The 14,463-nt window shown below is 46.7% G+C and overlaps 2 protein-coding genes across 3 annotated transcripts; both read left to right on the plus strand.

The window, feature by feature from the left end:
• The first annotated feature begins 884 nt into the window (after positions 1-884).
• On the plus strand, positions 885-8,654 carry LOC132454572 (lysine-specific demethylase 9). Its single transcript, XM_060048029.1, has 7 exons — positions 885-1,573; positions 1,868-2,598; positions 4,157-4,294; positions 4,826-4,968; positions 5,509-5,676; positions 6,180-6,288; positions 6,943-8,654. Exons 1-7 carry the CDS (start codon positions 991-993, stop codon positions 7,414-7,416), a joined length of 2,346 nt encoding a protein of 781 aa, XP_059904012.1. The 5' UTR covers positions 885-990; the 3' UTR covers positions 7,417-8,654.
• A 1,879-nt stretch (positions 8,655-10,533) lies between these two features.
• Positions 10,534-12,781, plus strand: phlda3 (pleckstrin homology-like domain, family A, member 3). 2 transcript variants are annotated; one of them, XM_060048126.1, is made up of 2 exons: positions 10,534-11,339; positions 12,166-12,781. In XM_060048126.1, exon 1 carries the CDS (start codon positions 10,888-10,890, stop codon positions 11,311-11,313), a length of 426 nt encoding a protein of 141 aa, XP_059904109.1. In that variant the 5' UTR covers positions 10,534-10,887; the 3' UTR covers positions 11,314-11,339; positions 12,166-12,781. The 2 variants fall into 2 exon arrangements, with proteins under 2 accessions (XP_059904109.1, XP_059904102.1); XM_060048119.1 differs by having other exon boundaries at positions 10,535-11,339; positions 12,161-12,781.
• The last annotated feature ends 1,682 nt before the right edge of the window (positions 12,782-14,463 follow it).

Genomic DNA, 14,463 nt, shown 5'->3' on the forward strand with positions numbered 1-14,463 from the left:
TTATAGCTCATAAATTATTGTCCTTTTCACATAATGGGCTGCGGTACCATATGTTCACATGACGTTTAATACTGTGGCCTTGCATTGCTTCAACATACAAACAGCCTTCTTAGGTTTGAGTTCATTGTAGTTGTAAATGTTTATAAATTGTACAGCACCTGTATAAAAAAAATCCCTCATTCAGATAAAAAAACAAAACAATACTCTGTAAATCGTTTCATTATTTTTTTAAGTATTGAATGGAAAATGATATAAAATTGTGAAAGGAAAAAATTCTAGTCATGGCATTCGGTTAATGCACTGATAAATAAAGGTTTACTGAATAAATGACTTGCAAGCATTCCTTTTGTTACCATGGGTGCCATTAATTAAGGCATGAGAGAAAATGTTTCCTCATCTACTCTGATAGGCCCTGCGGTCATATATCTGTATAACTCAATATTACTCGGTTTTACTATTCATGAATCTACTACAACCATTATACTACCATGGTTTGGCCGATCGGTAAGGACTATTTGTTTCAACATTTATTCGTGATTTTATTATCACACTATTATGTTTGTTATGAATTGTACTTGTAGGCCTACTATTTGATGATTGAAATGGTTAGCCTATAGGCTACATACAAATAAAAGTTGAAGACACCGTGAACTGCCTGCTAGAAATACAGGTAATGTGCCTTAATAATGTTTTAATCAACATAAGCCTTCACGCACACTATTGCCGAAATCCTGAATACCGTCTGAAGCTTCTGTCATTCCATGACGTCAGCTGTAAATGCGTGCGTGCAGAAGAGCACGCTCTCCCCCGGCAATATCACAAGGAAGAAAACTACATAGTCCAGGAGGCCACGCTATGCGCCTGCGCCCAAATCATGCCTGCAATGTTAAAACTACACATCTCGGAGAAAGAACTACAACGTTGTTGTAGTTCTGCCTTGCGCAGAAGGACTTTAGAGCCCTTTAAATGTAGCCTACAGTACGTGCAAAGATGGCATCTCAAGCCGACTCGGTACATGCGCAACATGTGAAAGCAAGGGTAAATGACATCCTCGCCCGATTAACGCAAGAGAAGAAAAAGAAGACAAAAAGGGACGCGTTGGCGCAGCCCCTGAAACACGAGCGGACGGATAGAGACGCGAAGAAAGTGGAGCTCAATCCTCTCCGGCATCACGACCACCACCACCAACAGCAGCCCGCCGAGCCACGGGAGCACCAACAGCTGCACAAAAACCAAATACATAACAACTTTTGCTCTGGAAAACCTTCCACGCTACCAAACCATTACCACCATCACCACCACCATCATCTCCATCACAGCAGCCGCACCAACGGCGCAAAGAAGAATGCACCACCTGCCTCCTCGCAGAAGGTACCGCCGCACAAACCGGCAAAGAAGCGTCCGTTGCCTCCCGCTCCTCTTCCGTTATTTACTTTTCCGCCTCTCAGAGGGGCCAAGGTCAAGACGCAGGGGCGCACTGAGCCGCGTCGGGAGAAGGACCACCGGCCCCACGGGAAGAATGAAAACACCGGGGCCAACGTGACACACACAGAGCTGAAGAAACCACAGCGAGGTAGGACACCATTCAGTGTGCTAGAAAGTGTACGTAAAAGAAATAGGCTTTATATGCATATTGTATTTCTCATATGAAATGCAAACGAACTTGACATTGTTTGATACATTATAATCAAATTGTGTCCTATATGGGGGGCCTAACCTAGTCCAAGACTCTTAACATGATGCTTTATTAGACACATTACACACTAGTTGCAGATAGGTTCCTAACTCTCTTTAAACGCCAGATGCTCTGTTTTCTTTGCCTTTTTTTGGTCTTTTGAACTTGATTTTTCTACCTGCTGCTGTGCAGGTGAGTCACGGCCTCGCGACGAGAATGTTAAATCCCAAGCGCTGCTGGCGGAATACCTCCTGAAGAAGTCAAAGAAGAGGAAGAGGAGGCATCACAGCGAAGATGAAGACCAGCCCAGCGGCGGGAAGCTCAGCGGCGTCGTGCGCCACATGGAGGTGCAGACCGTGTGCACGGGACCGGCAGCCGACCTCACCTTGTCCCCCGCTCACCCTGCTCCTCCTCCTCCTCCTCCTGACCAGGAAGGTCGGCCCGATCACCGCCGCCACCACCCCCATCATCCCCCAGACCATCCTCCTCATCCTCACGACCACGCCCACCTCCGCACCCCCAGGGCTCCGTTCCTCTCCCATCAGGACCACTCCATCCGCAGCGCGTGCCTTCAGACGGCCGGCTGGCACGGCCGCTTCATGCACGAGGAGCGGCAGGCCAACGGCGGCGGCCGGGTCCTCCACGCCTACGCCGACGAGCTGGCCTCGCTGGGGGCCGACCACCTGAGGGCCTTCGCCGGGGAGTTCATGGAGCGGGCGTTCGCCGAGACGGGCCGCAGCCATCGAGGGAAGAGGAGGCCGGCCGGGGCCCGCTACGCCCTGGCGGTGGTCCACGGGGCCGCCGCCTACCTGCCGGACTTCCTGGACTACTTTGCGTTCAACTTCCCCCACACGCCGGTGAAGATGGAGCTGCTGGGCAAGAAGGACATCGAGACCACCACCATCGCCGACTTCCACGCCCAGGTGGGTGTCGGGACTTGTTTTAGGCTTCGCTTGGTGTTGTGGAACAGGAGTGGCGTCGTGGGGTCTCTGTTTTCGTCTCTATCTTCATCACTATGCTACCTTCAGCTGTTAAGTTGGTACAGAGGAGTTTGAGTGATATTTCATGAAGCTATAAGGGATTTTATTTGTTCAGGTTTATAATCCAATAGAGTTGGATGTTGCCTTGCATAGTAAAAACAATCATCAGTGTGTGTGAATTTATAAATTATTAGATTTTAAATGTAGAAGAGAAGTAGAATGCGCTTAAAGTTCAAGGTCAAAAGGGTTAAAAAAGTTCAAGTTAAAAAATACTTTATTGTCCCCCAATGGGCCAATTTGTTGTGCATTAGGTAGTATACAATTCCAAGTCACACTCAATAAAAAAAACAGCGGAAACAAAATAATGTTTGTATCTGTTGGTTCTGAGTTGTGGGAGTTTTTAAAGCGTGATCCGGATGGCAACATCTGAAATTCAGCCTGTAAGGGAGGAGAACTATTTGACAGGATAGATTCACCCTTTTTAGCGTCTGATCTGATAAAGTTCCTCCAGGCCTTTCTGCTTAGAACAGGTAAAGGGTTGAATTAAAGAAAAAGGACACTATTCACCAAGGGTAAAAAGTTAGTCGTGTGAACGGCAACTACACACAGAGTAACCAACCCGGTTCTGTTTTTGAGGCTTCTTGTCATGCCCTGTTAGTGGTTTACCGGGTACAAAAGTCAACCCTCGTCACTGAGAGGTAGCGCTGTATTCTCTCTCTCTCTCTCTCTCTCTCTCTCTCTCTCTCTCTCTCTCTCTCGCCGTTCTCTCTCTCTATCGCCATACTCTCTCTCTCGGCGTACGCGCTCTATCTCTCTCTCGCTCTCTCTCTGTACGCTCTCTCTCTGTACGCTCTCTCTCTGTACGCGCTCTCTCTCTCTCGCTCTCTCTCTCTCTATCGCCGTACTCTCTCTCGGCGTACGCTCTCTCTCACCGTACGCTCTCTCTCTCTCTCACGTACGCTCTCTCGCTCACTCTTGCCGTCACTCTCTCTCTCAACGTACAGTTTTTCTACAGTGGTTAATCTTGTGTTGATATGAAACCTTTACACTTATTTACAGTTTACTACTGCTAACCAAGCTTTTGTTTGCATAAAAAGTAAATTATGTGCTTACACATCTCTGTCTCCAGCAACATGATTGGTCCAAACAAATATGACGCTAAAGAAAGTGAAACGTCTTTTTCAACCAGATTTAAGCTTGACTGTCATCAGACTTTAGATATGAATCTAAAGTCTAATTTAGGAGACTACCCAGAACCCTAAAGAAGGGCCTTGAAGCCTTGCACCATCACACACACACACGCACGCATGCACGCACGCACGTGCGCACACAAAGGCAAACAAAGTTTCATATGCATTCACATATTCTCACACACACACATCCACGCACATTATCCTTCAATGTGCCCTGTGGTGATGGCTCACAGACCTCTAGAAACCCTTCTGTCCTGGTGAGTCCCAGGAGCCTGTGGGTCCCGCTGAGTCTCCCATCCTCGTTGCAGGTGAGCCAGAGCTACTGCTCGGGGACGTACCGGGCCGGGCCCATGAGGCAGATCAGCCTGGTGGGGGCCGTGGACGAGGAGGTGGGCGACTACTTCCCAGAGTTCCTGGACATGCTGGAGGAGTCTCCCTTTCTCAAGGTCTGTCCCAACTCTCCCTGCCGTGTTGTGAGGAGCGCTGCGCTGTAGCCTAGGTGCTGGGGACACTCCTTACATTCACTGTGAATCAGACGTGGTGTCTTAAGCACAACAGCCTTCAGTTTTTGTTTTCCTAGTGCTGTTGTGTGACGCAGATTGAAGTGGTAATCCTAAAGATAGAACGCTAGGGTTTCACTGGAAAGCACCTTGTAAGGCGAGGCTTTCTTTACTAGAGGTCTCTTGTAAAGAAAACACGCAGTTACACACTTGTTTTTAACATAACTCAACATTCTTTCTCAAGTGTAATTGAGTATGTTTTGTTTGTTGAGATGTTTATTCAAATGGCGAGTTTAAGTTCAAGCGAGATTGAGCTGTAGGATAAACAATATGACTTTGGTAATACATTTTGTGTGTGTGTGTGTGTGTGTGTGTGTGTGTGTGTGTGTGTGTGTGTGTGTGTGTGTGTGTGTGTGTGTGTGTGTGTGTGTGTGTGTGTGTGTGTGTGTGTGTGTGTGTGTGTGTGTGTGTGTCCAGATGACCCTCCCATGGGGCAGCCTCTCCAGTCTGAAGCTGGAGTGCAGGTCCCAGAGCGACGACGGGCCCATCATGTGGGTGCGCCCCGGGGAGCAGATGGTGCCCACCGCAGACGTGCCCAAGTCCCCCTTTAAGCAGCGCAGGTGAACAAGGCCAGAGAGACAGGGAACCGTACCGTACCGAAGACCATCCTGGTCGGGCTTATCTCACACACACACACACACACACACACACACACACACACACACACACACACACACACACACACACACACACACACACACACACACACACACACACACACACACACACACACACACACACACACACACAATCAGATTGTGACCGTTTCTGCACCAGTGATGGAGAGATGTTATCCACCTTATCCACCACACAGTCAGGCTATTTTTAGAGACAGAGCACAAGAGAGGAAAATTAGTCTTTGATTAATTTAGCATGTTTTTTGACTTGTCATGTTGATAGGCCATGGACCATGGATGAGATACTGATCTGAATCGTGTATGTTTGACATTCATGTGCATAACAAGTAAACGGACAACAAGCTTAAACAGTCGAATGAGGCGAATGTGATCAGGTATCTCCCTCGTTTCAGAACGGTCATTGAGTTCCATAAGACCACCCTGAACCGCCGTCTGACCTTTGACCCCCCCCCCCCCATGTAGGACCATGAACGAGATCAAGAACCTGCACTACCGGCCGCGGAGCAGTGCACCCCGAGAGGTGCTGTTTGAGGACCGCACCAAGGCCCACGCCGACCACGTGGGACAGAGCTTCGACTGGCAGAGCACGGCGGCGGTCGGCGTCCTCAAGGCCGTCCAGTTTGGAGAACGGTGAGAGAGAGAGAGAGAGAGAGAGAGAGAGAGAGAGAGAGAGAGAGAGAGAGAGAGAGAGAGAGAGAGAGAGAGAGAGAGAGAGAGAGAGAGAGAGAGAGAGAGAGAGAGAGAGAGAGAGAGAGAGAGAGAGAGAGAGAGAGAGAGAGAGAGAGAGAGAGAGGGGACAGAAAGAGGAGAGGCAGAGAGCGAGATGGGGGGAGAGGCAGAGAGAAGGAGACAGCGTGGGAGCGAGCTGTCAAATGTCTGTCAGTTGGAGTCCTTAATCCTCTGATGTCAAGTCAATTCCGGAAATATCTGTTTTTTTCTTTTTGACTGCTGCCAATTTAATATTATTCAAAGTCTCACTCAATCAATTTGAACTACTCTGTGTGGAGAAATATACGATCATTTCTTTGAAACCAAAGTGATGGACTCGGAAAGCGACAGGTCTTAGGTTGTTTCAAGTTGAAAGAAGGGGGTCATGTTTTGGTGTGTGTTTGTTATTCCTGCTCTCATCTCAGTGGTAACCGGCCCCGGATCACCAAAGACGTGGTGTGTTTTCAAGCGGGAGACTTCAACGATGTGGTGCAGAGGCTGCAGCTGGACCTCTATGAGCCCCCAGTGTCTCAGGTGGGTCCCAGGTATTTGAACTACTGGGCCGGTGGTATCTACGACGAGTCACAAGACTCTCAGATGAAGACCACACCTTACACACTCTCTAACCCTTTCGGTTTTGGTTTAGCCAAGTTTGTTTCAAATGAAACAAACAAAAAGTAAAGCAAAAATAATGTTACATGCAGCTGATAGCTTAGTTCTAACCTTAGTGAGTAGTCATTTGATACATTAAATAAAAAGGTATTTCCATGTTTTTAATTATGCAAAACGCTTCCTGGCCATTCATCATACTCTCAGCTACTTTTTAAACTCTGACATCGTTCCCACGGCCAGACCTGATCAGACATGAAACGACAGCACTGTTGATTTATCTATCAGCTTCTGCAGTGTATTAACGCCACCTTTAGGGGGCAGCAAAACTCCCCCAGTGGCCCCCTAACGTGTGTAGTACAGTATCATCATGTAGCCTTTCAAGACACCTAGGTGACCTTGGGTGTCTTGAAAGGCGCCTCTAAATGAAATGTATTATTATTATTATTATAAACTATAATACAGTAAATTGATAGACAGACAGACAGACAGACAGACAGACAGACAGACAGACAGACAGACAGACAGACAGACATAGGGGAATATTTACTTATTTACCCCCCCCCCCCCCCCCCCCAGTGTGTGCAGTGGGTGGACGACGGGAAGCTGAACCAGCTGCGGCGCGAGGGCATCCACTACGTGCGCACGCAGCTCTGCCACGACGACATCTACTTCATCCCCCGCAACGTCATCCACCAGTTCAAGACGGTGTCGGCCGTCTGCAGCCTGGCCTGGCACATCCGCCTGCAGCAGTACACCGCCACGGAGGAGGAGGAGGAGGTGATGGTGGAGGGCGGAGGGGAGGGGGAGAAAGGAGGGTCTGATACCACCGCGACCGTCCGAGCCCGCCCGCAGTTGGATGGAGGGGGGTCCCGGAGACCCGCGGTCCCCTCGCCTCGCAAGCCACCGAGGGAGGCTTCCCCCCCGCCTGCTCTGTCAGGCCGTATGCCCCCCCCACTGCCACCGTCGCACAGGGACCCTCCCCCTCACCGGGCACCCCAGTTCGGCTCTGGAGGCGCTCCGTCCCCCCTGCCTTGTCTGGCTCTTCCTTAGCCCCCCCCCCCACAAACACACACACAGACACCCTCCCAGTTTGTATACTGACACACTTCAGACTCAGGCCCCTCCCTGAGCGCTTCGGTGAACGTGACCATCGCCAACCAAGGGCTGGACTTGCTCGGCCGAGCGGTTATTAATTCCTGCGTTTGTCGGCTCATCAGACCCCTTCAAGAGAGGGTCTGAGGACCTTGTCATCGACCCCTCCCTGCCTCTCTCCAACACTCTCTAGTCCTGAATCTCCTTACCACTTCTATCACTGGTTGACTTTGATTTAAATCAACGAGATTGAAGTCTCCTCCCTTAACCTATATCTTTTTAAAAGATGCCTCCATTTTGTCTATGTATATTTCTAAAGAAAACATACAATCAGTAGCTAAATTATTTAGCTAAGCTATTTATTTGGGTGATTAATGAAGCAAATACATGTTGATGTGCAAAGACAGATATTTTTGTGATTGGACTGGATATTAAATGTTAATGAAAAACCTGAACCCCTTTTTTGGGGAACACACACTTACCACAATACTTTTTACTGAAAATGTTCAAGTCGTTAAACGGGGGGGGGGGGGGGGATTCTCTGTAAAATAGGAGGGGTCTGCTATACTTATCTGCGCCCCCTTCTCAAGCGAGAGGGCCCCTTGCACCTGCTGCTGTGAAACCCAATGCCCAACCTCTTTTTTCTTTGCCTCCCAATTATTATGTTTTCATCTGCTGGGCGGATGTTGTAGTAAAAAGGGCCTTTCAATCCTGCATACACCAGGCACATTACACATGGATTAAAGACATACACGATACGCTGTTCCTAGTTCATGCACATAGTATATGCTTTGAAGAATATACACTTATTTTCTAAATGCCTTTTACAAAAAAAATATTTTGTACAGAGCCCCCGTGGACACTTGTTGATTCTGTGTTCGGATATTCATAAGATGGCACATTAATATATGAAAGTAAATGTTGTTTTTTGTTACCACTGATGATACAGTGTTGCAGATGTGGACCATTCTATCACAGCTTATAGACCTAATTGAAATGTTATTATTGTCATGAAATTTAATATTTGAATTTGAACAGTGCAGTTAAATCAGCACAATGTATGTTTTCCAATTATCAGCCTATAGTGGCTTGAGGTGTAGCTACAGTTATAGAGTGGGTCAAATGTACGCATATAATGTATACGCATTTAAAAATGTCCGATTTTATATAAAACTCATTAACTATGTTCTCCTAGACCATTTTGTCTACTTTACATTCCATGTGCCAAGTTAGACATACACAAACAAATTAAAGGGGCTGGGTATATGATGTAGGCTAGTCTACATAATTTGACACAACAAAGATGCACTTGTTAAGAAGGAGTAGGTTGATCAAGTGTGGATGAGGTGGCTGCATTCATGCAAGGTGAACCAGCAAGCCATGGGCAGATGTAACGATATCAATGACTAGGCCCTACTTGCCGGCCATCCAGAGAGGATGAATTGTGGATATCATTTAGCAAGAAAAAAGTTAAGAGTCCCAGTGTGTAACATTTAAACTAGCTTGTAGCTTATAATATCCTGGACACAGTTCAGTGCTGATCTATAGTCATTTCAGTAATGGGATCATAAAATCACATCCTATAACTGAAATATTCTACAAATAAAACAATGCTCACCAGCCCGTCAATCTCTTTGATTACAAGAATCCAACAATCGACTCTATCACAACCCCTCCCACTCACACCCCCCATCCAGCTGAGCTACACTAGCTTGCGTCACACAGTTGCACTGCAAGTCAGAGTTGACAGAACAGTATGAATTCAATTTTTTAATTCTGAAAGTCTTAACTAAATGAGAATGACTCCATCATTGCGACTCCAAAGGAGCACAAATATTAAATATTTGTGATTTTTTTGGTACACTTAATATGAATTGCCCCCTGTGGTTAAGAAATAATAAAGTACAATAAAGACATCCATACCAATCATTGCTACAAGGTCATTGCTAACAGTACTATTTCAAGAACGCATCAAAAATGAAGAGTGAAACTGTTGCCTCATCCACTGAACACACCCTCGTGTTGAGCTCCCTGCCCACGCAGAATGCCATCACTAAGTTAACTGATCAAAGTCAGACTTTCCTGTAGGCCTAGACTTTCTTTATTAGACAACCTTTCTTCTTTGTTTTTGTTTAACAACTTTCACAAAAAGTTACGCTTTGAAACATTTCCACACACTTGCTGTGGACGACCATTCCATCTTTCATCCATGCAAATCCACACATACCATACACACAACACACATACCATACACACAACACACATACCACACACACTACAGGCATACCAAAAGCGCATTCACGGGCACGCGCAGGCTCTGACCTCCTTCTCGGAATATAACAAAAACTCCTGGGCGTAAACATATTTCACAAGGGATGTAGATGTGACTAATGCAGTCACTATTTCATTTTTTTTTCTTCATTTAGACTTTGGGAAATACAAATTGAGAGTAATATATTAGATCCTATTATAATCTGTTTCAATATTGTAGAATAGAGGGACACCCAAGTGTATGCATAAGTATAATGTATAGTGATATACTGTCAATGTTTTTGCATACGGGTAAAGACATCATTCCTTATTCTCAGACAGTCCTAGTATGTTAAACCATTATCCTGACCATTACCTTGTTATCTAATATTATCAAATTGTAATATTTCAATGTATGCACATTCAAATTTTTATCATATTGTATTACAGGCGATATTACTGAATTTGGTATTTGTTTTTACTGTTATTATTTTAAATAATCATCATGTTGTATATTATTTCCTTTTCTTGTTTTGGCAATGCAAATGTGCAAATGAGAGAAAGAGAGAGAGACGCAAACACACACACACACACACACACACACACACACACACACACACACACACACACACACACACACACACACACACACACACACACACACACACCCACACACTCACACACACACACACACACACACACACACACACACACACACACACACACACACACACACACACACACACACACACACACACACACAAACGTGGGAATCCCATTAACATAGAGAACCGGATATCTTGGCGTCACCAGAAGGGGCGTGTTGCGCTGAGCTCAGACGGTCCAGAGGAGCTGGGCATGTACAAACATATCCTGCCCTTCTCCACATTTAAGCGATCAGCCAGTTAAGGAGTGTGTACAAAGACTAGGCTACTCTGGGAAGCCGTATTATATTAGGGTTGTTGATTTTCTGTTGTTATCCTCTGGTAAATGATTTGAACTCCTAGCTCACACGGAAACTTTTATTTTTCTTCAATAGTGGATTAACGAAGGTTGACAACATCTGGAACATCCAGCGCACATGTCTCCTTGTTATGGAAGGACTACACACTAGGCGACCGCTTTCATAATTTCATTTATTAACAAACCGGTTTATTCATAGACTACTTCTTTGCAGTTATGTCCCTTCCGGCCAAAGTGATCAGAGATGGACTTTTGGAGAAGCGCAGCAGCGGTCTGCTCCAGCTGTGGAAGAAGAAGCGCTGTGTGCTCACGGAGGACGGCTTGCGCCTGCACAAGTGTAGGAGCGCCGGCAGCGGCAGCGACGCGCAGACCGCTGCGTTCGGCTCCAAGGCTAAAGAGCTGCGCTTCGAGCGCATGGCCACCGTGGACTGCGTGGAGTACAAACGCGGGCTGGTGTACTTCACGGTCGTCATGGCCCCCGGAAAGGAGATTGACTTCAGGTGCCCCCAGGAGGGGACCTCTTGGAACGCGGAGATAGCGTTGGCGCTGGTGCGATACAAGAACCTCCAGGCAGTGCAGACCGGGAAGAACCGCCACCTGTCCTCCTCCTCGTCCCACATAGGGGATGGCGAGGAGCTGTGAGGGGTCAGAAGGGGGAGAACCTGAAGGTAGGCTCCTTGTGTTGTTGTTGTTGTTGTTGTTGTTGTTCTATATTCAGTAAGGCTACATCCTTGCAATAGAGGCTGCCTATTCCTTATCATTTTTTAATCTTCACTTGAAGACATACGGTAAAACGAACCTGTTTTGCTCTGTCACAATAAATTAAGTAGAGGAAGCCAAGTATTTTTAAACAAACTCGCTCACCCAGAGCAACACGTGTTCGCACAAAAAAAATACGTCGATAACCCTCCCACCCACCCACCCACCCACACACACACACACACACACACACACACACACACACACACACACACACACACACACACACACACACACACACACACACACACACACACACACACACACACACACACACACACACACACATAAATACACACAGACCTAACACTGAAACTATGACCAGTTGCTATGCAGCTGGGAAGCAGAGCCAGTCCTATCCCTGCATTTGTTCCACATTCCATCATAGGATCTGATTATTGCCATCGGAGCGCTATGTGACGCCAGCCTCACGTACAGTGGCGGCTTATTAAATGCCACTCGTCAATAGCCAGAGTATGAATCTGAACTATGAGCTAATGGCCGAGGAATCCACGGCGAGAGACTTCTCTAAAAGAGCAGCAGTAGTCAACGCCTAAATTAACTTAGTCGCCATGGCGACAGCGTTATCTTAAGCCGTCTCTATGGCTATGGCATGACCACCTCGGAACTTTTGTCACTAGACTCAATTCACTTGTAGTACAGAAAAGGCTATAATAATGTATGACATGTTTCCTTGATATGCCCCCCCCCCCCGCTTTTCTCCACAAAGAACAGAGCGAACACAGACGTTTTCTGGGAGAAGACCCATGGACAGGAGGCATGGATTCGAGGCCCCATGATGCGGATGATTCCACTCGCCGTTTCATTCGATTCCTGAGCTTGGATGATGACATAATGATGAAGATGTACACACACACACACTCCCTTACAAGGAATGTTTGCTGATTCCCAGGACATTGGTCTTCAGGGCCAGCAGGCTGAAGCCAAACGGGCAGTTTGGTTGAAATGAAGTGCTTCCGTTGTTGTCTTGTTTTTCCAAGACTCAGTGTGTGAAGATTTGACACAGACACGGCCCACCACCGATAGACTGGGAGCGAGGGAGTGATCCGTCGCGGAGCTGGGCTGCTGTATTCTACCAGTGCGTGGATGTCCCTGAAGAGAGAGTTATTTCTTAACAGGAACACTCTTAATTCATTTGGAGCGTTCATTTTAAATGAAATGGTTGTACTGTTTGCCACCATACGATATGTATTTATGCACAGACGTTACGCTGAGGCTTTTAATGGGTATGCATGCCACAATATTAGTATTCACCTCGTATCCAATATTTGCTAAAAAAAAATACACAAACCAGTATTATATTCTAATAAAAATATATATTATGAAAGCGTCACTTTTTCAGGCCTGGTTTTGATTGTTCTCGGGGTGGAGTCAATAAACACAGAGTAAACATAAAGACATAGAGAGAGATGAGCAAAATAGGACGGAGAGAGGAGAGAGCAGTTCACAAACCACTACAACGGCTCAGGTCTCGTTCAGCCTCCGACAATGAGCGACTGTGGCGTCAGGCAGTAAGAGAAAATGGCGGGCCTCATCTGGTTCCAATTATGGTTGTAACCTTGTTATTATGACTGCTGGAGGATAGGCAGAGTAAACACCGTGGACGGGGTGCTGTGCTGGAGTCAGGATGGCTGCTTGTGCTGTCTGATCTTCTCTGGGACTGTTTGGGGCTCTTAATGAAAAGCACCACGGGGCCCCAGGCATAAACACCCACCCACGTGCACGAGGTCAGCCCACTAATCCAATTAGTCAATTATGTTAGAACACATGCGTGGGCGGTTTGTGTGTCTTTTTGTGTTCATGTATGAACTGTTGTATGTAAACAGAACTGTGTGTATCAGTGTGTGCTGCTGTCTGTCAGAATGTGTGTTTGCGTGTGTGTGTGTGTGTGTCTGTGTGTGCAGTAATAGGTGTGTGTGTGTGTGTGTGTGTGTGTGTGTTCATGTATGAATATTACCCTGTGCACGTGGGGTTTGTATGTAAAAACAGAAACTGTTGTGTGGTTGAGTCTGTGTGCTTGTGTGTGTGTGTGTTCTGCAGAAGGGGCAACTGGTAGAGAATAAAGAGTGGATTGTACAGACTTAGCTCCGGGAGCTGTGGAAAACCCCCGCTGGCCTGTGAGTCAGCACCGTAATGGGAGCTCTGGGCGTACAAAGGCCCAGACAACAGCTATTCCACCTCCAGAGGAAGGGGATCCACCACGCTTGGGTTTATTATTTTTGTTCCTTTTTTTAGTGGGGTAATCTTTACTTAAACCATGATCAGTGTCTGACAATGGCTGTTAGTGTTGTAGGTTGTGTGTGTGTGTGGTCGTGTGCGTGTGTGGTCGTGTGTGTGTGTGTGTGTGAGAGTGTCTGTGCGTGCAATATGTATATGCGTGTGTGTGGGTCTTGTGGGCAGAGGAAAAGGTCTGGGTTTGTACACCTTATGGAATGCACTGTCCAAACACAGTGACCTCAGAGCAGGATCTCTGCTTCTTCTCAGTAGGCGCACACACAGACGCCATCCTCGTCATATAAGGCCATGGCCCTTGACATCTTCACGGACGATTTGCGAGACAGTTATTATTTAAATGAGTGTATCACACAAATGCTTTTTGGGACTGTAGCACAGACCATCACAAATTGTAAATTAATTATCAATAACATCTGGCAGACATTTTATTTGCCTGATATGGTTTGATTTGAGGTGCCCTCACAGGTCTCTTGTTTATGTAAATTCCCTCCTTCTCTTCCATCCTCTGTCCTACCCTCTAGGACCCCGCGGACACTCGGATCTGGACGACTCCTGCTTCCATCTGAGCCAATCAATGTGGACGGCCATTTTGGATAAATAGCAGTCGTGTGTCTCCCCAAGATCGACATGACACGAATATGTGATTGGTTAAATGACTGGTTCCTCTGTTATAACCAGACCCTTCATCCCTAGTGCCGAACACCTCCGTAGCTATCTATCCATCCAGCCGGCCTTCCTTCCTTCTTCCTTCCTTCCTTTCTGTCTTTCATTATCCCC

Source organism: Gadus macrocephalus, chromosome 1 (genome assembly GCF_031168955.1).
Source record: "Gadus macrocephalus chromosome 1, ASM3116895v1".
NCBI classification, from domain to species: domain Eukaryota; kingdom Metazoa; phylum Chordata; class Actinopteri; order Gadiformes; family Gadidae; genus Gadus; species Gadus macrocephalus.